This window comes from Lepidochelys olivacea (assembly GCF_965140295.1).
Source record: "Lepidochelys olivacea isolate rLepOli2 genome assembly, chromosome: 10".
Lineage (NCBI taxonomy): Eukaryota > Metazoa > Chordata > Testudines > Cheloniidae > Lepidochelys > Lepidochelys olivacea.
This window is the reverse complement of record NC_140420.1, coordinates 31,217,395-31,244,391: the sequence shown is the minus strand read 5'-3', so window position 1 is coordinate 31,244,391 and position 26,997 is coordinate 31,217,395. Positions and strand designations below refer to the sequence as shown.

General features: G+C 45.7%; 1 protein-coding gene across 3 annotated transcripts in view; it reads right to left on the bottom strand.

Annotated features, from left to right (window-relative positions):
* The window catches only part of GSG1L (GSG1 like), a 123,269-nt gene that overhangs the window by 49,045 nt on the left and 47,227 nt on the right, over positions 1-26,997 (bottom strand). The window contains exons 3-5 of one of the 3 annotated variants that reach the window (XM_084641830.1): positions 16,581-16,733; positions 6,998-7,109; positions 2,996-3,163 (exon numbers count right to left, since the gene is read on the bottom strand). In XM_084641830.1, coding sequence (XP_084497956.1) covers positions 2,996-3,163; positions 6,998-7,109; positions 16,581-16,733 — 433 coding nt within the window. Of the gene's footprint in view, positions 1-2,871; positions 3,164-6,997; positions 7,110-16,580; positions 16,734-26,997 lie in introns of those variants that run through there. The other 2 variants (XM_084641829.1, XM_084641828.1) reach the window with 2 other exon arrangements.

Genomic DNA, 26,997 nt, shown 5'->3' with positions numbered 1-26,997 from the left:
GTTTGGGGGGTAATATGTTTGTGCAGGGAGATGTGTGGGGAGGATGGGTGTGAATGTGAAAATACATGTTGGTGAGGGTGTGTGGGAGGAAGTGGGGGAAGGAGGATGGGCAATGGATGAGTTTGGGAGGACTGTGGGGGTGGGGCAGGCAATGAATGTGTGAGGAAGATGGGGTAGTGTGTGGGGCAAACATGCATGTGTGAGGGAAGGGACAGTGTTTGCCGGGGGGGGCAAGATAGGTAGTGTGCATGTCAGGGGATAGGCAGCGTGTGTGTGGAGGATTGGTAGGGTGGGCTGTGTGTGCATGTGTGAAGGGTGTGTGTGTGAAGGGGCATGACCTTTGTGTGTGGGTGAGATAGGTGTTTGTGTGGGGAGGATGAGCAGTGTGTGTAGGGAGTTGTGTGTGAGGCGGTAGGCAGTCTGCATACAGGGGGATGGACACTGGGGAAGAGAGGTGGGGTGTGTGGAGGGGAATGAGCCCTACACACCTAGGGGACAGGCAATGGGTATGTGAGGGTGGAATGGAAACTTGTAGGTGGGTGGAGCTGGGCAATGTGAAGGGGTGACATGAGGGGGTGCATACAGAGGAATGGGCAGCATGTGTGTGAAGGGTGATGTGTGGGATGTGCATGCAGGGGGATGGGCAGTGTGTGAGGAGGAATGCGCTGTGGGCAAAATGGGTGCTATGAGTGTGGGGTAGGAGTGGCTTGTGTGTTTTGGGGGGTGATGTGGGGATGGTGGGAAGTGTGTCAAGGGTGAGGGAAGTATGCATATGGCATATGAGTAGAGTGTCTGGAGGAGAGGCTAGGCAGTGAGGTTGGGTGGTATGTTGGAATGGGATGGGTGGTTTGTGTGGGGAAGAAGGGCAGTGTTTGGGAGGGGAAATGAGCACTGTATGTTGGGAGAAGGGTGATATTTGTGTGGGGGAGTGTGTGGTATTTGTGTGTTTGCAAGGGGGTCGAATGGTGTGCAGTGGTCAGTGGGTGTAGGGGAACAGGTGCTATGCGCCTAAGCTGATTGGCATGTATATGGAGAATAGGCAGTGTATGTGAGTGGGGAAAGATACTTGTTTGGGGGGCAGGTTTTGTGTGTGGATGGGGTGTATTTGGAGTGTAGAGGATTGACAGGTGTGTGTATATGGTAGTGGGTCTGATATGAGGATGGGTGGTGTGTGTGCAAGGGTGAGGAGAGTTTTGTGGAGGGTTGTGTGATGTGTTGAGGGGGATGCTTGGTATGTAAGGGATGGGTAGGGAGTGTGGGAGTACAGTGTGTGTGGGGGTGGGGGGGAGAATGTCTGGGTGGGGGTGATAGGTAGTGCATGTACTGTAGGCAGATGTGTGATTTGTGGCCAGGATGAGCAGTGTGGGGAGGGAACATGGGAAGCTTGTGTTGGGTGATGTGAGGGGGCAGTATGGTCAGTGTGTTTGCAAGGGGATTGGGTGGCATGTGAATGTGTGAGATGGGTGGTTTGTGGGGGGTGTGTGGAGAAGATGGCAGGGGACGGTTAGCATATGTAGCAGAATGGCAGGCTGGTGTGTACTTGTGGGGTAATGTGTGTATTACTGGAAGAGGATGGGCTGTGAGAGTGCTTGCAAGAATGGGGCTGTGGGTGGTTGTGTATGGAGGGAGATGGGTAGTGGGGATGGGGAGGATGGGTGATGGTGTGTGAAGGGGGTTGAGTAGTGGATATGGAGGGGGATGTGATTTGTAGGCAGTAAGTAGGATGCATAGGATGTGTGGGGTATGGCTAGGAGGATCAGTGGGTGTATGCAAGGAAGGCTGCAGAGCATGGGGGTGTGGTTTATAGATGAGTGGGGTAATGTGGATGAGCAGTGTGTCGAAGGAACAGGCAGCAGGCCCACTAGCGGAGGGGGATCGGTGCATATGTTTATGGGTAAAGACGAGTGTGTGTGGAGGAAAAGTGTGTGTTGGAGGGGGATAGGTGGCTTGTGTATATGTGGAGGAGGACAGGGTGTGTGTTAGTATGCAGGGGAAGGGGGGCTGTGTGTGTGTTGGGGCCAGGTGAGTTGTGGATATGTGAGCATGGAGTGTGGAGACTGGGAGATGGGCAGTGGATGCAGGCAGCAAGGGAATAAAGTATTTGTTGTGGGTGCTCATGTGTTTGAGACTGAGTGGTTGGTGCACATGCTGGGGAAGGAGGGGGGATGACTTCATCCTTCTTAGGAGGAAGTGTGCATGTGGCAGGGGTGTGTCAATGGCAGGTGGGTTGTGCCCACAAGTGGTGGGGTTGATAGGTGAGGTGTGTGTACAGGGCAAGGAGGACCAGTTCTGTGTGCACATGCATAGCTGAGGGTGACTGGTGGTAAGTGTGTGTCTCAAGGAGGATGTGGAATAATGTAGGGGTCTGTGTTCCAGGGGGAGAGGCTGGTGGAGTATGCAGTTGTCCCTACTCCCAAAAGCTGCACATTTCTGACACTGAGTCAGAGCACAATGTCTGTCTGTTGCAATGGAGAACACATTTTCAAATTGAAGCCAATCATGTCATTGAATCCCAAGCATTTTCACCTCATTCCAGCAGGACTGAGCCCATTTCCAGAGAAGCATCTGTACTGCCTAGATTCTGAATGGCTTTTTGCAAGTAGATGCTCCCAGAGCAGGGGCAGCTTCCTTTAGGCAAAGGGAAAATGTCATTTTCACCAAACACTGAGCATTGATGTAAGACTTTCAGGCTACACACACTAGGAGACAAGTCTTTGCTTCCATTTGCAACATCGCCTGCAAATCAGACACATGCCATTGGGAGCTTGCCAGTCCGCCTTTAATGAGTATATAAGAAGTGGCATACGGGGGGACTTCACAACATTGAAGAAAAAACACTAGTCAAGCAGAATCCTGTGGGCTTCTCTTTAACATGGTTCTTCTCCAAGTATCTCAGACTCCACCTAGATCTACTGAGGTGGGCGAGATCCCAGACTTTGAGGCTAGCAGTAGAATCCACAAAAACCTCCCTGACCCAGAGACTGACTGCACTGACCTTTCTCTGAAGTACTTGATTGCCTCCTGGTCTAGGAAGGTCTGCTCCTCTCGAAAGCCCTGCTCAAAGATTTTGCGCTTGTGTCTGAACTCAATTACAGTCTTAGTGTAAGAGTTCAATGTAGTGACTGAGGCAGCCATGCAGCAGGTGAAAGAACCCCACGCCAGACTGTAGAAAGAAAAACCAGCAGACAGAACGGCGTTAAGACAGCAGCCCACCTTGGGTTTCTGGAGGCAAGAGACACATGTAAATGGAGCGTGGTCAGGAATGACCAACATATTAAAGAGAAGATGGATGCAGTAACAAAGATGTAAGAAGATCTCTAAGCTCAAAAGCTGGTCTTTCACCAACAGCAGTTGGTCCAATAAATGATCTCACCCAACTTGCCTCTAACATCCTGGGACCAACATGGCTACAACAGATTTGACTCATTTTACTTCAAGAACTCCGACTAGAGCTAGACTATTTGGTTCAGCCAACAGCTTCACCAAAAAAAAATTTTTTGGTCAAACAAAAATATTCACAAGTTTGGATCAATAGATTCAGCTGAATAAAAAAAATCAAAACATTTTCAGAATGTTTTGACTTTAATTTGAAATGACATTAAGAATTTTAGCTGGCTTTTTTTAAAAAAAATTACATTTTGGTGTAGGGTTAACACACTGAAAATCCAAAAATTTCACTTCAGATCAAACAATGTTTTGTTTAACCTGAAATAGGTGTGGGTTTGTTTTTTCATTTTGGCCTTTGAACTAAGCCACGATTATTCATTCAGCCCGATCTCCATAATGCAAAGCAGGATAACTTGGGCTGCGATTCTTATCCTTGGCAATGAGAAGTCCTGTCTGGTAACATGGATGCCACAGTTGAGTGGGGTGAAATTTTTCAAATGAATAGTTTATTCCCCAAAAAACGCAGTTTCAGTTGACCTAAAACTATTAATGAATGTGATATGAATTCATTGAATGGTTTCAGGTTTTTATTTGAATTTTTGGGTCTTTAGTGCTATTCACAAAACAGCAGTAGGAAGAGGTGATGCCCACCTTATCGTTCAGTGATTAGAGACCTTACCTGGGCTGTGGGAGACCCCAGTTTGGCTCCCTCCTCTGTCTAATGTGGGAGTGGGATTTGAACTGGAGTCTCCTACACTGAGCTATAGGGTAGCAGGAGGCAGGTTTCTCTGGGTATGTCTACACTGCACTAAAGGACCTGCAATGCAGACAGCCTGGGTCAGTTGACTCATGCTCACTGACTTGGGTTGTGGGGCAATAAAATTGCAGTGTAGACCCACCCACTCCTGCACAGGGTCTCAGAGCCCAGCCTGAGCCCGAATGTCTCTGCAGCTCTTTTTAGCTCCCACAGCCCAGCCCTAGGAGGCTGAGTCAGCTGACCTGGGTTCTGAGATTTGGTACATGGGTTTTTATTGCAATGTAGCTGTGGGAGCTATACCTGAAGATCTTAATTTTCATGAAATCAACACCTGAAAAATGTTGGAAATTCTGAGTTAAAGTTGCATTTAAAAGAAATCCAGACAGGATAAGACCTGGAAATGTGCAGCTGACACCCAAACAACCTTAATTTTTCCCTGCAGCAATGTAATAAATTAATCGTACTTGAGTATGTATGGTCCTAGATTAGATTAAACTGACTTTTAAATACAACTAGGAAGTTGAATTCCAATTCCTGCTTTAAGTGCAAAACTCCACTCAATATTAACTATGCTGCCATGACCTGCACCTCCATAACACTGGTTGCAATTAGTCTAGTTACCTATACATCCCCATTGCTATACTATCTGAGCACTTCACACCGCTCCCATTTGAGAGAGGGCAGTATTATTCCCCCCAATCTTACAGAAGGGGGACTGAATCAAATGAGAAACTATGCAATTGTACAATGTTACACAAAGCTTGTGACAGTCAGGAACTGAACCCCCACCCTCTAAATCCCAGCCACAAGATGACCTTTCCTCTCCTGTATTACTTCAGTGGGGTGTAGGCCTTCCTGCTGTATAGGCCAGACACTCAAACACTAGAACTGTATTTAAAAGGAAGCTATAAATATCCTATATATAATTTATGTTTCTGACAGAGGTAATCACACTTCAGGGCATCATCTGATCCCCAGAGGGATCAAGGAATTTTCCCCTACATACAACACCTCACAACTGGCCTGAAGGCCATGTGGGGTGTGTTTCGTTTCACCCTCCTCTAAAGCATTACATATGGGCCACTGCCAGAGGCAGATATAGTTGTCTGGTCTGTTTAGCAATTATGTCTGTTAATCTGGAAGGCAGAAACATGGTTTTAGGGTCAGAGCAAGGACCTGAGAGTCTGATACGCTGGGTTCTTTTCTCAGTGGTGATACTGGCTTGTTGCATAGCCTTTGGGAAGCCACTTAGGCTCTGGCCTCAGTTTCCCAAACTACAGAATAAAAATATTGATGTGCACCCCTCTCCACGGGGCACTGGGACTGATTTGATGCTTCTAAAGTACTTGGTGGCCCTATGATGGGAGATACTCCAGAATGGCAACATTACCATGGAGATAAAAATGTTGTTAAGCATGAGACTGTCTCTCAGTCATTCAGGGAAGCTTGGCAGGAGGCTGTAGCTATAACACAAAACAACAACTAGGAACCTGAAAGTTTGATTTTTACTTTAAACGTGTGAAGGTTTGGCAATGCCCAGTGACCATGACCTGGGCCATGGCACCTTCAGCCTCTCCCTCATGGCTGTGTCAGGCTGCTTCCTGCTAATCACTGAACTGACACTCACAACTAGCTGGCCCCTGTACATCCAATTTGTAGCTAACAGTGTGAACTAGTGTCGGTGAGCTCTGAAACCAGGGTGGGGGCCACAATAGCCTCCTTATAACCCTTTGAAAGGGGGTGAGGGAGGCTAATAGTTCCTTGCATTGGAACACAGGAGGGATTGTGGGGGATAACAATTGTGGGGGGCTAATTCCAGCAGTGGGAGTGGGGGGCTAAAAATCCCTTGCATTGGAATGTGGGATTTGGAAGAGGGGGAGGGCTAATCCCTTGCCTCACAATGTGGAGGGGGCTAATCAACTGTATTGAGGTGCGAGGGGCTAAGAACATCCTGCCTCTGGTCCTGGAGGGTTAATAATCACCTGCCTTGGGATGTATGTGTGGGTGGAACGGTCACTAATCCCCTGCCTTGGTGTATGCAGTGTATTGTGTCCACACCTGCCTGATTTGGGGAGTAGAATTAAAATATTACTCAGTAATAAAAAAAAATAAAATGTAATAAATTACAAAGGAAACCCCTTCCTCAGGCTACACAGGACAATGCAAGATGTTGAAAGTTGTCAAAACTGCCTGTGATCAAAATATTCCTAACTCTCCAAATTCTCCTGTACTAGTCAAATGTGCCAGTTCTACTAAAGGGTAGGATAAAACATATTAGGGGGCTTCTAGGCCAAGCCATTTTTTTTCATGAGCAAAATACATTGGGGAATCTTTCCAAAGCCTCCACCCCCCCCCCCCTCCCCACACACACAATACATTAAATTCTCTCCAAAACAGTTTTGTCTGATTTGCCTCAAACCTTCCAAGAAACTCCCCCTGGGTGCTATTGTGAGATCCAAAGACACCATGCCTCCCACTGCCACATAGGGGCATTGCCGCTTCTATAGAAAATTGCCCTGTAAGGCACAATTGAGCCTAAATTCAGGAGACCAACATTTCAGAAATGTTATGGCACCTAATTCAAATGTATACACTCAATGGAACTGCTTTCAGTGGTGGTAATTGTGGCTGCAATTGACTTGCAAGAGATCATTTTTATTTGCAATTATAACTAGCCAGTGCAATCCCAGTTATTGTACATCCAATGTCCATGATCAACTGTGAGTGTTTTTGCACTTGGAAATGCACATACAATTTCCTGGAGATTTAAGCATGTTTGTAACCCCTGCACTGATATCCATAATCAGACAATTTAAGAGTGAGAAGAAGATCCTAAATGAAGGAGACACTTACCAGAAGGACCAGCCATAGTCCCATGAATGTGGTCTCCAATCTTCTGGTCCAAGGCTGACTGTCACTTGGAAAACTTGGGTGTACATCATATGAGCCACCATCCCCAAGAGACCTGGAAAGCAGGAATGGCAATAAGAACATTTTTCCCGTTTCTTTTCTATCCTTCCTGAAGGAGCTTCGCCAACTCCAGCAGATGCTGAAAGCTCCTGCAAAATAACCCTCTTAGTGCACCGTGCACCACTGCAGAAAAGGCAGCACATTGTGGGCAGAGGAAGGGAGCCATTCAGGTTTTGTTATTTTACAACAGTCTGAACGGTGCAGGGGTGCTGATGGTACAAAGGAAACCCTTTGAAGAGCTTGCCAACACATTAATGTTACCATCAACCTTGCTACTGTAAGCCAGGTTCTCTCTGGTTATGCTATTCAGGTACCAAGCAGAAGCTGAATGCTTCCATTGGTTGCTCATACAAGGTGATGTTTCCAAGAATCATATAAACATCCAGCCCCAAGTGTCCCTTGTGAGAAGTTGTTCTTGTTTATTATATGTATTACTATATCACCTAGGACAGTGGTTCTCAACCAGGGGTACATACACCCCTAGGGGTACACAGAGGTCTTCCAGGGGGCACATCAACTCATCTAGATATTTGCCTAGTTTTACAATGTGCTACGTGAACAGCACTAGCGAACTCAGTACAAACTAAAATTTCATATAGACAATGACTTGCTTATACTGCTCTATTACCATATTTGTATTTCAATTGATTTTATAATTATGGTAAAAATAAAAGTAAGCAGTTTTTCAGTAATAGTGTGCTATGACTCTTTGTATTTTATGTCTGATTTTGTAAGCAAGTTTTTAAGTGAGGTGAAATTTGGGGGTACACAAGACAAATCAGACTCCTGAAAAGGGTACAGTAGTATGGAAAAGTTGAGCGCCACTGACCTAGGAGTGCTAGTCATGGCCCAGGATTCTATTGTGCTAGGTGCTGTACAAACAGAGCAAAAAGACAGTCCTTGCCCCAGGGGCCTTACAATTTAAGTATAAGATGAGACAGATGACTATAGACTGATGGGGGAGCACAAGTAGGTAATGAGACAATATTAGTCAGCATGGTAGGCAGTGGTCTCTGCACACCAGCAGCCCAACCATTGTCCAGGTTTTTGGAGGCATCGCCGCAAAGGAGAATTTTGAGGAGGGATCTGAAGATAGCTAATGAAGTAGTTTGCTGTACGTTCACAAGGAGACTCTCCCAAGCATGGGAGAAAGCATGAAGGTGTTTGAAAGTTTAGCAAGTGGGCAGTGGAGACTGGAATTGTGGGGCCACTGTAGGTGAGCATCAGCAGCTCAAAAGCAAATGAAGGATGATATGTAGTGTGAGGACTGACTAGAAAGTAGAGGACTGCTTTTGGGGCAGGAAGAAATTCATTAGTAAAAGGATGCAAATGCAGCATACCATGTGCAGTATTTGAGACTGACTGATCATAACATGAAATTTATATATATTGTGATAAAGCTCTGTCCTTGTCTCTGTTGGTCCCGCATTTCCTGGCGGATTTCACTAGCCTCAGAGGCTCACTGTGACCCTCCACATAACCTCTCTCTCTAGAGACAAGGGTCACAGTCTACTGAGCCATTATCATCATAAGCCAGTGAGGGAGGTGAGGAGAAGCTATCCTCCCTTGCACAGTCTCTGTCTCCCAGTCTCAGTGATTAATCGGGGTGGGGGGCAAAGCTGGGAAGCCCAGGCCCACCCTCAACTCCGGGCTCCAGCCCAGGGACCCTAATAGTATCGGCTATGGTAGCTGACCTTTTAGAAACATGACACGTACAATTCCCTGGGCTACTTCCCCACAGCAGCCCCCACTTCCTCAGGCTCCACTTCACCCTTACCTCAGGCCCTCCTTCCTTGTGCCTGATATGCTGTGTACTGCTCAGTCTCTCCAACAGCACAACTTCCTCCCACAGCTCCTGACATCCACACTCACCTGGCCAACTGGGAGGCTTTTAACTAGTTTCAGCCAGTCCCTGATTGGCTTCAGGTGTCCCAATCAACCTAGCATTCTCCCTGCCTTCTGGAAAGTTCTTAATTAGCCCCAGGTGTCTTAATTGACCTGGAGCAGCTGCCATTTCACTTAACCTGGTACCAGGGATTTGTTTAGCCTGGAGCTAAGATATCTATCTCCCACTACTTTTCTATAGCCATCTGGCCTTGCCCCAACACAATATGTGAAAAACCTCTTCTTAACAGAGACAGTTCCAAATTGCATAAAGTTACACGCAGTATAAAACGTCTCATGTTTTTTGGTACAGGTCATTTGCTTGAAGACACTCGAGTACCAAGCACACATGTTGGCCATGAAGGGCTGGGATTTCTGAGAAGATGAGAATGTCATCTAAATAGATCACTACGAACTGCTTCAGAACATCTCTAAAGATGTCATTCACAAAGTGCTAGAATGTGGCTGGAGCATTGGAAAGACTGAAGGGCACAACAAGATATTCAGAATGATCTTACTGGCTGTGAAATGCTGTCTTCCACTCACTGGCATCTGGAATACAGACTAGACTGTAAACACCACAAAGATCAAGCTTGGTGAATATTTGAGCAGAGCCCACCCTCTCCAATAGTTCAGTGTTCAAAGGTAAAGGGCATTCATTCTTGAGGGTAATGTTCATGGCTCGACAGCCTACACAAACATGCAAAGGGTATATTAGGAAATACTATTTCACTAGGAGGGTGATGAAGTACTGGAATGGGTTACCTAGGGAGATGGTGGAATCTCCATCCTTAGAGATTTTTAAGGCCCGGCTTGACAAAGCCCTGGGTGGGATGACTTAGTTGGTGTTGGTCCTGCTCTGAGCAGGGGATTGAACTAGATGACCTCCTGAGGTCTCTTCCAACCCTAATATTCTATGAAAGAGCTGTACTCTTTTTGACAAACAGAACTGGAGCCCCTGTGGTTGATGTAGATGGATGGTTAAAGTTTTTTGCTAGGTCCTCATTGAGGTATTCCCACAGGGCATGGAGTTCTGGCTCCAACAAGGGGTAAAACCATCCAATGGAATTTTGGCCCCTGGCTGAAGCTCAATGGAGCAATCATAAGACCTATGCAGGGGTAGGACATCAGCATTTTTTTAAAATCAAATATGTAGGCAAAATCTCAATATTTTGCAGGGATTGGTGAGCTGTTATTCCTTGAATTAGCTGGACACAGAAGGTGGTGATCTTCTCCTTGCTAGTTTCTCATTCCTTGCTGCCTGACTCTGCAAGACACCATTGCTGGCAGTAGCCTGACTTGAACCATACCTTTTGCATCTTCCAGGAGATATTTGGATCATGGACCAAGAAGCAGGGGATGCCAAGTATGATGGGGAAGTGAGGTGAGTTAATAAAGTTAAATTGCAGGGTTTCTTGGTGGTCTTGTATTTTGACCCAAAAAGGCACAGATTCGAGGGCGATGAGACTTGAGGATAGCATGCTACCATCAATCAGTTTCACCAGGTGTGGGGCAAGCTTTCTTTCTACTGGAAGCTGGGTAGCCCTAGCAAACCCAGCGTACACTGAATTAATAGAGGCTCCAGAATCCACAGGTGCAAGTTGGGTGCAGCTCACCTTAGGTCTGGAAGGGATGCAGAGACAGAACAAGACTAACAGGTGGGGATGGCAGTGATCCACAGCTGTTAAACTGCACGTTGGCAGAAGAGGGGATCCATTTCGGAAACCTGATTCCATTATTACGTCCAGCCACAACCCCCTTAATGGGGCTGGACACGGTTGTTTCCTGGATCTGGCGCAGGTCTGGATTCAAGGGCATAGTCAATGGTGAAGTGACCTACCACAGTACAAGCAAAGGCCATTCCATCATCAATACTTTTTCTCACAGACAATGAGGTGTCTGGGCATTATGGGCTGCATCTAGGGGCAGTCGGAATGGGACCACACCCAGACTTGGGTTGAATGTATAGTCTTTTTTCATGGCACCATTCGAACAGTTGACTGAACTATACTTACAGATTGACAGTATACGAGTTCAGCACTGTGTGTGCTTTAAGTTGGGGGCAGCCCAAAGCTCAAGATCAAACTATTGATGAGATGTGGGTCAAAATGGACTCAGTCTGTTTAGTTTAGTTTTACCCAGGGACCCATGGGACACACTTAAAACCTTGAGTGACCCAAATTGATAACAATATTTAAGAAATAGTACTTAGTGAATGGGCCAATGCAGAAAAATTAAAGGGTTTCCATTCCCGCTATTTTATGTGCTTTAAAGCTTGGTTCTTGTAAATGCTATAAAATCCAAATGGTTAATTGGATTGCTTTGAAATTTGGTGTGCCCCATGGGCTGCACGGTAGTGTTAGGGATACCAGTTCGACATCATTTTGATGCCTGGAGATCCCCCTGAAACCAGTTCCCTTCTGTTGCCTTGGACTACTAAGCTGAGAGAGACTAACCATTGGCTGAATCACACACCGCAGTGAGTTTGATGAATCTGAGCTCACCCTTGATGGGTTTGAACCCACCCTTCAGTTACCATAACTAAGGATAAATTAATCACAAACCCCCACCTAAAACAAAAGGAGTGGTTGGAGATTGGCTACAATTTGTGAGTCATGGGTGGCTGTTTATTCTGGGGGGTATGTAATCAAAGTGAAAAGAGTGAAATGCCTGCAACCTGCATGGAAACTTTTTTTAAAACACTGCAATAGAGACTCAAATTAAATGTATACCCCAACTTTTTTTTTTTTTTAAAAGGAGGACCAAAAAATATCACCATGGCAAAACAGAGTAAAAGAGGCGGTTAGAGGCAAAAAGGCATCTTTTGAAAATAGGATTTGACTTCCAACTCAGGAAAATAGAATGGAGCACAAACTCTGGTACTTCAAGTGTAGAAGTATAATTAAACAGGCCAAAAAAAATTTGAAGAGCAACTAGCAAAAGGCACAAAAACTAACAGCAAAAAATTATTTAAGTACATTGTTTGGCAGGCTTCCTGCTTCAAAATGAGCCACTGGATGATCAAGGTGCTAAGGAGCACTCAAGGAAGACAAGCCCATTGCAGAGAAGCTGAATGAATTCTTTGCATCAGTCTTCAGGACTGAGGCTGTGAGGGAGATTTCCACACCTGAGCCATTCTTTTGGGTTGACTAATCTAAGGAACTGTCCCAGATTGAGGTGTCAGTAGAAGAGGTTTTGGAACAAACAGATAAATTTAAATAGTAATATGTCATCAGAGCCAGATGGTATTTGCCCAAGAGTTTTGAAGGAACTCAGATATGAAATTGCAGAACTACTGACTGTAGTATGTAACCTATTGCTTAAATCAGCCTCTATACCAAATGACAGGAAGATAGGTAATGGAGGTTTTTAAAAGAGGCTCCAGAGGCAATCCTGGTAATTACAGTCCAGGAACCTAAGTTCAGTAACGGGAAAATTGAAACTATAGTAAAGAACAGAATAATCACCCACATGTGCAGTGGGTTGAGCCCCCCTTTAGGGAAGGCTAACTCTCAGCTCCACCCCTTCTACCCATGGCCCCCCAAGACGCTCTGCCCCTCCCCCACAGCTGGAGCCACAAGTTGTCTTCCACCACCCCCCGCCCCTGGCTTGGAGGAGTCCCAGGTGGCCCTCCCTTCTCCAGAGGAGGCCCAGGCTGGCCAGAGGACTGAGCGTGCACCCTGCCCTCGGCTGGAGTCCCAGGTAGGGTTGCCAACCCTCCTAGATTGGCCAGGAGTTTCCCAGAATCAGAATCCATCTCCCGGTGGCTACTGAAACCAATCCCTGAAATTTTAATAGGCTGCTAAAAGTCCAGTCAGCGCTATAGCGGGGCTAAGGCAGGCTCCCTACCTGCCCTGGCTCTACGTGGCTCCTGGAAGCAGCCAGTATGTCCCTGCAGCCCCTAGGCACGGGAGCAGCCAAGGGTTCTCCATATGCTGCTCCCGCCCCGAGTTTGACTCCACAGCTCCCATTGACCAGGAACCACAGCCAATGGGAGCTGCGGGAGCAGTGCCTGCAGGCAGGGGCAGTGCACAGAGTCACTTGGCTGCCCTTGAGCCTAGGAGCCGGACATGCTGGTTGCTTCTGGGAGCCACCTGGGGTAAGTGCCACCCAGCCGGAGCCTGCACCCTCACCCCCTCCTACACCCCAACCTCCTGCCAGAGCCCTGAGCCCCCTCCCGCACCAAAACTCCCTCCCAGAGTCCATACCTTGCATCCCAACCCCCTGCCCGAGGCTCAGCCTGGAGCCTCCTCCCACACTCTAAATTCCTCAGTCCCAGCCCAGAGCCCGCACCACAACCAGCTGCCTCAACCCAGTGAAAGTGAGTGTGTGGGGGTGGGATGGAGTAAGCAGGGGATGGGGCCTCGGAGAAGGGGCAGGGCAGGGATGTGGCCTCAGAGAAGGCGTGGGGAGGGGCAGGGCAAGGGTGTCCAGGTTTGTGCAATTAGACTGGTGGCAACCCTAGTCCCAGGCCAGCCAAAGCCCCAAGCCCCTCTCCACCTGCCCAGAGCAGCCCCAGGCCAGCTGCAGCCATGCCAGCCTCTCCTCCTCTCCCCAGATGCCAAGATGTTGTGGGGAAAAGCCTCTCACTCTCCTCTGAAGAAACTTTTGATATGCCCCATGCAGATTCTGGGTCGACTGGGCAGCGGTATTTACTACTCAACTTCCTGGGTTCATGAGTACAGGGGTTGGACCCTACCCCCTTAATCTGGGCTGGGGTCTTGGGGGCCTTGCCTTTCTGGGAGGACCTGAGGCCTTCTCTCTGCCCCCAGGCTCTGGGAAAGTCCTGCCCCTTTGGGTGGGAAACAGAATGGGTATATTTCATGCATATCACATCTCTAAAGCCTCGAGAAGGAGGATGGGAATACCCACTGATATGAATGCTGCAGGTCACACATCTCAGAGCTATGGTTCCAGGCTGTATTCATCTCCATAGGGTATTCTCATTCAGCTGAGAACACCACACTGAGATGAATGGGCACTTCCCACCTTTCAAAGCCTCCTCTCCTGCAGATGGTTGTGTAGAAGAGCTCTTTCCTGCCATCGTCCCTCTATCCTTCCTGTTTAAAGGATGATGTTTCTAAAATCCACACATGCTTGCATAGATTATGCTGAAATTTGCTATGCCTTGTGGTAGTGCAGAGTAGGGTCCATGACCCACATTTGGGGTCATTTGAGCCAAGGGTTCTGGAGATATAAGCCCTGAAAAAATAGCAGTTTTCAAAAAGTTTCTAGGTGGGTGTTTTTTGCACAAAGCTGCAGCTCAAACTATGGCTGTGATGCAGAACAAAATAGTCTGTCGGTCAGTTTTAACCCAAGGTAGTGCATGGCATCCACTAAGGTTGTTTCTTTTTTTGGGGGGGGGGGAGAGACCCAAATTGTGAATGGTATTTAAGAACATGTTCCCTTCTTCGCTTGCATAGATGTGCAGTCTGGAAGGATGGCACTGTGCATGCACCAATAAAGAAAAAAAATCATGCAAGGGTTTCTATGCAGCCACCTTATGGTTGCCTGGGTAGTTTGTGGGAATGTGCCAAAGCCAGTGCCCCTGGTGAACACCTCACCCCTGATGTTTCTAGTGTGAACTTTTGGTACAACTGAGCAATAAGATTTAAAAACTCGCGTTGCTTGCTACAAGTTGTCTCTCTTATAATATAGCATGCTTTTGTTTTATGGGGATGCTTGCTGTGAACACAGCCGAGTTGTCAGCAGATAGAGAATCTGGGGAGGGGACAGAGACAGGGAGAGGAGTTGTGGCTACAGAGCAGTTGGTCAATGAGGATTGGTGATAAGCAAGCCTTGGATTGGCTGTTTGGGGGAAAAAAATTGTATTTTACTAGCCCTTGGGGGTGGGGGCAAGTGGCTACTTCCTGCTCTTGGGGCAGATTAATGAGAGGGTTCCAAAGACACATAGCATGGAGGTTTGGAATTGACAGTGCAGGCATCTTTACCACTGAGCAGGGGCGGCTCTACCAATTTTGCCGCCCCAAGCAGTCGCCGCCGAATTACCACCACGCCCGGAAGAGTGGCAGAGCTGCCTCCCAAAAGCCACCGTGGTGGGAAGAGTGGCGGAGCTGCTGCCGTGGGACACGGACTGCTGCCCCGTTCTGAATGCTGCCCCAAGCACCTGCTCGGAAAGCTGGTGCCTGGAGCCGGCCCTGCCACTGGGGGAAAAGAAATATGTGCACTGCCAGGTTTGCTTAAGGGGTGGATTCCAGAAGATGGAATTTTCTCTTTGTAATCACAGTAGCAACAAGGAAGTCAATATTGTAATTCTCCCCCTTCACAGTGAAACAGCTGTGAAATTCCCTAGCACAAACTGGAGTGCTGCTGAGTTCATTGTGGCCATTGGCGAGAGAGAGAGGACGGCTTGCTGTCCTGCACTCATATCTTCTTGGTTTTCATTTGCATGGCCCCACACGTACAGGCTGTGTGAGAGGGAATCACACACAGGGTCAGATGCTATGTTTCAAGAGCATGTGGCCATCCTCACCCTGCTGAGATGCTCCGTCAAATTCTGTCCTAGTGCAAGAGTCACAGTTTAGGGTTCCAGCAAGTTCAGGAATCAGAGAGCTGGCAGGGAAGCAAAGCATATTAGGGATATACCAGGAACCCCAGCTGCAGCATTCACATGCTGTCATCAGACCCTCACTTTCACTCTGGTCCAGAATGCATGGTTGGGAACAAAATGGTTCTGTCTACACTGCAGCTGGGAGCATGCCTCCCAGCCTGGGCAGACAGACTCATGCTACCTCTGCTCAAGCTAGCACACTAAAAATACCAGTGTGGCCATTGCAGCATAGGAACTGGCATGGCTTAGCTGCTGGAGTGCAAGCCTGGCTGACCCCTTGGGTCCAAGCTCAGGTAGCTAGCCCATGCCACAGCTTGTGCTGCAACGTCCACGCTATTATTTTTAGCATGCCAGCACAAACAGTGCTAGTGTGCATCAATCTACCTGAGCTGGGATGCACACTCCCAGCTGCAGCGTAGACAAAGCCTCACACAGTTTAGTCTGCTGGAATCTGCAGCCAGCCTGAGAGAATAGATCTGAGACACATGAACTTCCCCATTCATGTTCATGGAGTTGTTCCTGAGCTGTCCTTCGGTAACACCAAGTTTTCTTCACCCATTGTGGCTCATAAGATGCTTCTCCTTCTTAATTCTCCTAATGCATCAGCTAGACCCCTTTCCTTTTTCCTGCACTCTCTAGTCCTCTGTTTGTTTTTTAACATGAACATTAAAAAAGGATTTTCAAAAACACACCTTCTCGTTTTCTATTTGGTGACCAGGAGGGTGATGCTGAGAGATGAGGTTCATAGATGGCATAATCAGGGCAGTCTTGGTGGTGTAGGAAGATTAATCGAGCATGCCATCACTTTGGATTTAGTGCCAGATATTTTCAGTTCTAGGGGGCTGTAGGCAGCACTACTGTGCTGACCTTTTCCCAAAGCTCTAATGAAACTGGGCGAGCCGCACATGGCCGAGAGGAGCCCGGCAGCCCTGTGTTTTCAACCTTTCGAAGTTTTAGAATCTCACTTCGTTGGATGTCCCAGGCGGACTGAGGAATGGAAAGGTCCCTTACCTGACAGCACAGTGAAGACTGCAGCAAAGGCATTTAGCTTGAGCCCATCTATCACATTACTCGAATGAAAGAGCTCTAGGCACATGAGGCTGAACCCAACGACTAACAGCATGATGTACAACACTTCAGATACGACCGAAAGCCACAGGACACCTGAAACACAGAAGAGAAACAACCGGAGGCTGCTTTTAGTTACCTCTAACATAGTCCAACGTTGACAAAAGCACAGTGATGAGGGCAGGAATATGTAGCGCTGTCTTGTGCCATTTAAATGGGGCAGAGAAAACGCTTGAGGGAAAGTACATGTGGCAGTAAAGGGGGCTGGCCTTGTGGGTGAAGGCTTTGGCTTGGGACACAGCTGCTGTGGGCTCAATTCTCAGCTGAGCTCTGCTAATGACTCTGTGTGATCCTCGGCAAGTCATTTAATCCCTGTGTCTGAGTTCTCCGGCTGTAAAATAGACATGATTTCATAATAATCCCCACCAGAGGTGGGTGCGAATAAAGCGTTGATGTTTGGGAAGTGCCAGGGACCGGATGGGAAAATGGACAAATGCCTCGAGGCATAAGTGCTGAGTGGTCCTGAGACAGAATGATTTAGTTCGGTGAGGTCAGAGAAGCTCTAGGGCTCATGGTCTCCTAAGAATATGAATGGCAGAAGCAGCAGGCACTGACTGTGCAGAGAAAGAGTTGGTAGGGCGCTAGAACCATGCAGTTAGTGCCAGCCCTGTGTTTGGTTGAGTCCGACAGCTGTGCAATTGCCCTGTCCCACTACGTAGCACAAATGAGTTCATTGTGGCGTTGGGTGAGAGAGAGAGAACGACTTGCTGTCCTGCACTGTGGTATCGTCTTGGTTTTCATTTGCATGGCCCCTCAGGGATGGGCTGTGTGAGATGGAGTCTCGGCTCAATGGCCACTATTCAAATTCCCATTCCTCCCAACATCTCCAACATCTGAGTGGTGCTTATGTCACTTTTTTCCATCTGAAGATGCCTTCTGCATATTTCTTTGGAAAGGACAGCCATTCTCCAATCAGCCCCAGTATGAAGCAGAAACACTGGAAAACTACCGTTCTTGGATGGATGGATGGATGGATTTAAAAGAAACACCCTTTATACCTTTTCTGGAGCACCATTGCAGGATGGTGGGGGTGTTCACTATGCCTACATTAGTGGCACAGGATCCAGCAACTCCAGAGAGACTTGCACTGACTCAGTGCTGTGTTGGCAACTTGATTCAAGCATCAGTTGACTGTCAGGTCTTTCTACTGCATGGATCCATGAGAGCAAAATGCACTAGCACCAGCCATCAGACACTAGCTTAATTTCCTAGTGCAGGGGAATTAATGAGAGAGAGCGCACGCAAACCTCCTGTCTTGAAGGTGACATTGGAGATGGAGAGGCAGTAGTGCTTAAAAAGTGCATTAAAATGTTAGGTGACATGAGTCTGAATTGAGAAGCTAGCAGGTAAGACTAACTTTCAATGGGATAAATTAATTTGGATTCCTAATAATGTTCTGTATACACTGATATCAGGACTTTAACTATGGCCATTTCCCATGAACCCACGTCAAGAAAGAACTGCTGCATGAACTACCTCAGTTGAAGAGAAAACCATGCTGTAAGTGACCCTTCACCTATCAGCACTGACAATGGAAGGATCATTGATGTTCTCCTAGTATGACTGACCCCCAAGTCCCCGCCTTCATGCTGCCTCTTCCCCCGAGGCCCTGCTTCTGTGCTGCCTCTTCCCCTGCCATGACCCCAGCCCCACTAGCTCCTCTCCACCCCCTCCCCCATGTCGCTTGCCCTTAAGGCTGGTAAAAAGTGGGAGGGCCATGGCCCCCTGCCCTCCCTTGTTCTGGCACCCTGCTGTCAAAAAGAATATAAGCGCAGCAAAACCTACTGGTACCAAAGTCTTTGGTAGGTATAAAAGGCCAAAGATTGGGAAAACCAATGAGAAAGCACTGGTAAGGATTAAAAATTGAGTGAATACCATGGTACTCTCCCTGTGTCCTGGCCATTTTTGCCTTTAATATGTTCTTTCCAAATTTCTAGGCAAAGCTGCATTTAGAAAAGTCCATTCTAAGAAGCAGGTGGATGGTACCAACTGCAGTAAGGCAATCCCTCTGGGTGCGGTTATGCAGTTGGGGGGAGGCGAGGAAGACTATCTGCAGGGCACCTTTTCTAGCCCCCTCCCCATGTGGAGTGAGCAGAGCAGGTCCTAAAAAGGGCAGCTCAGTCACAGTCACAGTTACTGAGTTGCAGTCCTGCCTCTGTCCAAATGCAAAAACAACCATATACAGCTTCCACCCGAATGCTGGTCCGGTCATCATGGCCCTGTGCCTGTCACCACTCATCGATTGCCACACGACTTGGACATATGTGCATGAATTCTTTTGATGTGGAGACACCGTTGCACACAAGTGCCCACATGGTGCTTGACAGGATGAAGCTCTTAATCCAATGGCAAAGGAACCAAGAAGATTGGAGAACACCATCCTGCTGCAGCCTTCGTCCACCTTCACAGCCATTGAGAGAAATCACTGCTGCTGAGGACTTTGGGGTGGGGTGTGGTGGATTGCTGTTTGTCTGGAACCTCACCTTTGACTTTGCTTCCTTGGGTGACGCTACAGGGAGTGCAAGACTCCTGACGGCATCGCTCTTGGGATCATGGGAACACTCAAGCTGCTCTACCATGTCAAGGTTATGATCCACTGGGGCAGGTTAGGATAACATATGTATACTGAATTATGATATTGAAATATAAAGATGAAGAATTGCTAAATGGTAATAATCAGGGCTTTGTTACTTTAATAGTTTATAATTATGGATAGTGAATATGTTTGAGGTATTGCTTATGCCACGGCCTTGGCTTGGGTGGTGTTTTGCCAATTTTTTTTATATGGACTGGCGTAGATAATGCTTACTGCTGACAGTGATGTTTTGTTGTTATGCTGCAAATTTTAGACAAAAGAAAAGTTAACTTTATATTTGTGTATTTCTTAGACTAGTTAAAAGTCCCTTTACTGAGAGAGAACAAGAAGACATGAAAACATAAGGACATGCAAATAGTGAAAACAGCATAAGCTGCGTAAATTGAAGCTTGTGCATGCACGTTGTATGGGCTACATAAGAGCATGTTTAATGCTGATTGAAGAAAAGTTAAAGACTTTGTATTGTGGAAATTTATAAGAAGCCAAGTAAAGTGGGGGGGAGGGGAAATTGGAGAAATACCAGACTAGAAACTGAAGGAATGAGACTGAAGGACCAGACCAGGAATCAGAGGCTGAGACAATCATCATGAAGTACAGAAGAGCTTCCCAGAACCCCAGTGCTGAGCAACTTGGGCCCCTACCTCTTCCATCTGATCTGTTTGTTGTCTGGCATAAATACATGTTCAGAAAGTGGCAATAATTCTATCTGAATTTTATAAATGAAAATTGAGTAAGCCTAAATTGAGTGGACTTGTGACTCCGTTTCCCACCTTCCATTCCCAACACTTATAGTGATAGATTCAAGGAGTTCCATCTATTTAGCTTAACAAAGAGAAGGTTAAGGGACTTCATTGTAAGGACTTTGTTACAGTCTCTAAGCACCTACATGGGGAACAAATATTTGATAATGGGTTCTTCAATCTAGCAGAGAAAGGTGTAACATTACTCAATGGCTGGAAGTTGAAACTAAACAAATTCAGATGTAATAAGATGTCAATTTTTACGTGAGACTAATTAGCCACTGGGACAACTTACCAAGGGCCATCGTGGATTCTCCATCACCGACAATTTTAAATCAAGATTGGCTGTTGTCAAGGTTCCTCCCCCACTCTGAACTCTAGGGTACAAATGTGGGGACTTGCATGAAAACCTCCTAAGCTTACTTTCACCAGCTTAGGTTAAAACTTCCCCAAGGTACAAATTAATTTTATCCTTTTGTCCCTGGATCTCCACTGCCACCACCAAACTCTAACTGGGTTTACTGGGAAACGTAGTTTGGACAAGTCTTTCCCCCCAAAATCCTCCCAACCCTTGCACCCCACTTCCTGGGAAAGGTTTGGTAAAAATCCTTACCAATTTGCATAGGTGACCACGGACCCAAACCCTTGGATCTGAGAACAATGAAAAAGCATTCGGTTTTCTTACAAGAAGACTTTTAATAGAAGTAAAGAAATCCCCTCTGTAAAATCAGGATGGTAGGTACCTTACAGGGTAATTAGATTCAAAACATAGAGAATCCCTCTAGGCAAAACCTTAAGTTACAAAAAAGACACACAGACAGGAATAGTCATTCTATTCAGCACAGTTCCTTTCTCAGCCATTTAAAGAAATCATAATCTAACACATACCAAGCTAGATTACGTACTAAAAGTTCTAAGACTCCATTCCTGTTCTATCCCTGGCAAAAGCAGCATACAGACAGATACAGACCCTTTGTTTCTCTCCCTCCTCCCAGCTTTTGAAAGTGTCTTGTCTCCTCATTGGTCATTTTGGTCAGGTGCCAGCGAGGTTACCTTTAGCTTCTTAACCCTTTATAGGTGAGAGGATTTTTCCTCTGGCCAGGAGGGATTTTAAAGGGATTTACCCTTCCCTTTATATTTATGACAGCTGTTTTTCTAAAAGATCTGCTCTAGGCATTATTTTGGGGCAGTTCTCTGACAGGATGTCAGACTAGATGATCACAATCGTCCCTTCTGGCCTTAGAACCTATGGATCTATGACTCTAGGTGTATATGAGCAGAGGAATCACACCCTATCTCATAGTGTAGATGTAGCCTATAAGGCATGTTTTCAATTTCTTAATCATTCTTGTGGCTCTTCTCTGAACCCTCTCCAATTAATCAACATTCTTGTTAAATTGTGGATGCCAGAACTGAACCAAGTATTCCAGTAGTGGTCACAGAAGTGCCAAATACAGAAGTAATATAACCTACCTACATTAATGGATCCAGTTAGCCCTTTTCACTATAGCATCACACTGGTAGCTCTTGTTCTGCTGATTACCCACCATGACCCCCTCCCCCCAAGTCTTTTTCAAAGTCACTGCTTCCCAGGATAGTCCCCCATTCTTTGTTCTTAGATGTCTAACTTTATTTTTGGCCATATTAAAATGCATAGTGTTTGCTTGCACCCATCTTACCAAGCAATACAGATTGCTCTGTATCAGTGACTTGTCCACTTCATTATTTACCACTCCCCCAATCTTTGGGTTTTCTCTTCTGCAAATGTTATCAGTGATGATCTTAGGTTTTCTTCCAGGTCACTGATAAAAATACTAAATATCTTATGTGGGCTTGCTAGTCCTTGTGACTCTGGACTCGCCAGCCATCATTGTCCTGCTTCTTCATGTTTGCCCATTGTACTGTTTAGTCTTTGGTATCTCCTCTGAGCTCACCAGCTCCCTGCACCCTCAGAATCATCCAATGTATTTTCTGTTGCCTGGATAGACAATGGGGAAGGAAAGAAACCGTCACGCTATCTGGAGTGGCTCAAGACCATGAATGCCTGCCTCAGGGCAGACTGTCAGAAAACAGGGCAGATACTCCAGACTGGTGGTGTGTTTGATAATTAAATTTCACTAAATGTGAACTCCTGGGTCGCTATATCATTCTTACCATGGAGTCACAGACAGTCTCCTTGGACTCTCCAGTCATCTTACTATCTGGACAAACTGGACCTTGTAATAAAAGGTCACTTATACCAAAAATCACTACATCAGTTTGCTCCCAGTCCCAAGAGACAGTCACATATCCCAGATCAATTGGTACTCCAGATATTGCACCAAAGGCAGCATTGGCAGCCAATTCTATAGTAAACTAACTAAAGGGTTTATTAGCTAAGAAAAGGAAATGAGAGTTATTGAGGAGCTAAAGCAGGTAAAATATATGAACAGGTGAGTCACAGTCTATAATTGTAAATGGTAGCAGAGATGTAGTAATCAGCCAGTTTCCCAAAAGTCTCTCAGGGCTACCAGAATAACTCTGGGGATCTCCATATTCTTGTTCAGTTGTTCTGCCTTGTTACAATCCAAACAGTACAGAGATAAAGGATCCTTCCCTGAATCCATACTTATAGCTTCTTCTCACAGAAGACAAGCTCACAGTGTCACTACCCATGTGGGCTTTTCTTTTGACGGAGAGAGACGAACGCATTTTGAATCTTTGACCTCTGATCATCATACAGAATGACGACTTGCTTTAAAATTAGCACTCTTCTGTTGAAGTTCTTCATTTGCATTTCACATGGCTTCTTTCTCATTTGACTGCTCATTTGATGGGTTATTTAGTTGCGGGGTATACACAATGTAAATATTTGCTACCCCATTATAATGGGATGCAGATACATGAAAACGATGCAAGTAACATCCCATTTGTTTTCATGAAGTTTAAACACCAAAAACACTCTTATACATTTACCAATTACTTTGATGTAAACTAATGCACAAGTGAATTGACCTGGAGCTTCAGCATGAGCTGGCACCTGGTCTGCCAGCGTCCCAGCTCATCTGGTTTTGACAGCCCTTCAGTATGGATGGGGGTAGAAGGGGAATGATTTGCATGCCTGGGCTCACAATTTCAGAGCAAACATTCTCAAAGATATAAAGTTTAAAGTTATTTTCTTATAGCATGGAATATGGACATTAAAAGTGAGATTAATGCATGCAGCAATTTGCAAGCATTTCATAGAGTCGAAATACATTCTTATAAGATTAATACCTATTTTGAGCAAAACTAACATACAGGTGAACTGGTCTGGTCTCTAGCTATGAGTTTGTCAGTTCTTAGCTAATGCCTGCAGCCTGGGCAAGAGCTGGCATCTGGCCTGCCAGCGTCACAGTAACTATACAAGTGTATTGAGTTTGAGGAGGAGGTGTTGGGATGCTTTGTGTCTCCTTTGTGAGAATGCATTAAACCCCATTCAGGCTTAAAATAAAGGCATGATGGCCAAGTGAGCACTCCTTCTTTCTCGTTCAATTTCACCATTCAGATAGTTTTATTACTATATCTTTGCTTATATGTTTTAGGCTCCCAGATTGGAATTGTGTGCCCCAAATATTTGGTGTGATCAATAAGAAATGGTGAAAGAAATAAACATTGAGCATGCTGTTGTGGCTGGCACAGTTTTCCAGCTCTGCACTCCCAGCACTGAGCATTCAGCCCATCTGTTGGGTAGTGTAATCTGATTATGTCAGACCATCTGCCGGATTACTTTGTGCTTCTGTGTAGAAAGCTGGGATGAGAGAAATAGATCAAGAAGCTGTGAGACTTCCTCACAAATTCTTCATGCTGCCTGGGGTGCTGGCAGACCAGGTGCCGGCTCATGTCAAAGTCCCCATGTCTAAACTGAACACTAATAAACACATTCCTGGAATTAGTTTGCCTCACCTGTGTGTTAATATTATTATTAGAATCATAAGAATGTGTTTAGTGTTTCGACTTTATTGAATACATGTGAGTTGCTGCATGCATTAATCTAATAACATCTGTATCCCATCTTGTAAAGTAATATTTGAGGGTTGTATTGTAAGCCTCTGTGACTGTATAAATCACCAGGCAGGGACTAGCCATTAACTAGTATAAAGCATTGATTTCCAACAGAAGGTGTTATGTCCTGTCCAACAGGCAAGGTCCATCAACACCAGGTGGACTATTGTGGAACATTATATAGGACAAAATAGGTTTGCTGTTTTGCTCTCTCCCCCTCCCCATGTGAAGATCCCATCAGCTGAGTTTGCAGCTCAGAGCACATGGCAAGAGGGGGTTAAAAACCCCAAACAAAAAGAACCAGGGCTCTCTCTGCTGCTTGGACTCCAGTTGGCAAGGTTTTTCTAAGCACTGACAAGAGATCCCTAGCTGCTTAGCTTGGGTTAGCCCTAAAGGACAGCTAGAGTTTACAGATTATAGAAGCTTCTATTTCCTTTTGAAATTTAAGACTGTAACTCATGTGTGTACTTATGTTTACCTGCATTAATGCTGTAAATAATTTCCTTTCCTATGATTTATTATATAGGATTGACTACAGGAGTTGTCTTTGGTGTGAGATCTGAGGTGCAATTGACCTGGAGTAAGTGACTGGTCCTTTTGGGACAAGAAATAACCTGAATATTGCTGCGGTGCTTGGTGTAAGGGACCATCTATCACATAGGTAGGCTCATCTGGTTGACAAGACAGATTGGAGTACCCAAGAGGACTCTGTGTGACTCCAGGTATAGTGTCTGAGGGTTTACATTTGATAATTGGTTGGTGAAATCTAAATAGAAGTCACAGCTAATGTGGGGTTTGTGCTGTGGTTCTGAACAGTCTGCCCTGTGCTTGGTACCCATGCTCCTGAGCCATTGCAAGGCACTGTTACTCTGCCAAAACCCAGCAGAGACACCTACAATGCTGAAATGTTATTAGACACTCAACAGAAGGGACAGAAAGAAAGGATCATCCAGCCAGGGTGGCTGTGGCTACCGGACTCTGGATACATCTACACGTTGAGCTGGAGGTGTACATTCCAGCTCAAGGAAACATACTCTCACTAGCTCTGGTCAAGCTAGTACACTAAAAATAGAGCAGAGCCCTAGTGGCACAAGCGGTGGGAGGGGCTAGCTACTCCTAGTCTGTGCTTTCCATTTTGGATAGGTACCTACGTGAGATGGCTTGGTGCTTGCACCACCACTGCTGTATCAGAGCTAGCATGGGTATGTGTGCTGGAGATGGAACACCCACCTTCAGCTCCGAGTAGATGTCCCCTCTGGGGCTGCATCTGGTGAGTTTAATGCCGAGGCACAGTTTGGATCATGGAAAGGAGGCTGGTTGTTTTGGTTTCATTTGGCTTTAATCTTGGACTTATTTCTTTATTTTCTTGGGGTGAGGGGAGCTCTGTGCCAAAGGAACTAAGAGTGTGGGCTGGAGTCAGAAGGGAGGGTTTCCATTGTCTATTGCAGTACGGTTGACTCCTTGCTATTTAACCAAACAAGAGGAAGGTTGGTTTTATGATTATGCCATTGGACGGGGATCAGAAGTCAATTGTGTGTGTGACTTTGGGCAAATCACTTGATACCCCTGTGCCTTTTTGTAAAATGGAGGTAATAATACTTCCCTACTTTGCAGCATTAGGAGAGAAACTAACGAATGTTTGTGTGGCACCTAGATATGGTGGTGATGAATGCAATGGAAAACCTATACAGTAATATCTAAAATAAGAGTATTCCACATACTTTTGTATGGAAAATAGCTTAAATCTCTTATCCAAAACAGAGTTTCCCTACTCTATCCCAAAACACGTCAGAGTTAATACAAGCCATAAGTGACATACAACATGAGCTGCCAGTGTGATGCTGCGGCCAAGAGCTAATGCGAGCCTGGGATGCATAAACAGGGGACACTCTAGTAGGAGCAAAATGGTTATTTTACCTCTATATTTGGCACTGGTGTGAGAGTTGCCAGAACAGTGTGTCCAATTTTGGTGTCCACAATTCAAGAAGGATGTTGATAAAATGGAGGCGGTTCAGAGAAGAGCATGAAAATGGTTAAAGGATTAGAAAACAGTGGGAGACTGAAGGCATTCAATCTATTTATTTTAACAAAGAGGAGGTTAAAGGGGTGATTTTATCTACATGGGGGGACAAATATTTAACAATAGGCTCTTCAATCTAGCAGAGAAAGGTAACGCTATCCAATGGCTGGAAGTTGAAGCTTGGCAAATTCAGACAGGAAATAAAGGTGCAAATTTTTAACAGTGAGAGTAATTAACAATTGAAAGATCTTACTCAGGGTTATGGTGGATTCTCTATCACTGGCAATTTTTAAATCAAGAATGGATGTTTTTCTAAAAAATCTGCTCTAGGAATTATTATGGGGTAGTTCATGACCTGCGTCACAATGGTACCTTCTGGTACTGAAACCTATGGCTCAATGAATAGATATATCCTATTATTCACAAAAAGCTATGCTAAAAGATTGTAAAGTCCATCACTCAGCCATCCAGCAATATCAGATATAAAGTGTTCTGTGAAACCTTAATTCTGCCCCTTGTGCTATACATTGTAACCAATCAATTCGTAACATCTCATAGGAAGTCTGTGGTGGAGTCAGGAACGGAATCCAGCTCTCTTGGGTCCTCAGAGTGCTGTGTCCAAAAGAGAACAGGGAACATTTTCTGAAGTTCCTAAGTCACTTTGGAGCTAAACTCCCAATGATTTTCAGTGGACTTAGGCTACTTGGTGCCCTAGGCACTTTTGAAAACTTTACCCAATATCTTTCTTCATGGACGGATCTTTGTTTTGAAGCTAATCTTCTATTTCCTACACAGGTAAACTAGTTACATTCATTCACATAAGGCAATTAGCAGGCACTTCATTATAACATAGATAGTTAAACTGAAGGCAATCTAGATAATATTATTAGTTTCCTGCAGTATCTTACATCTGTGATCTTA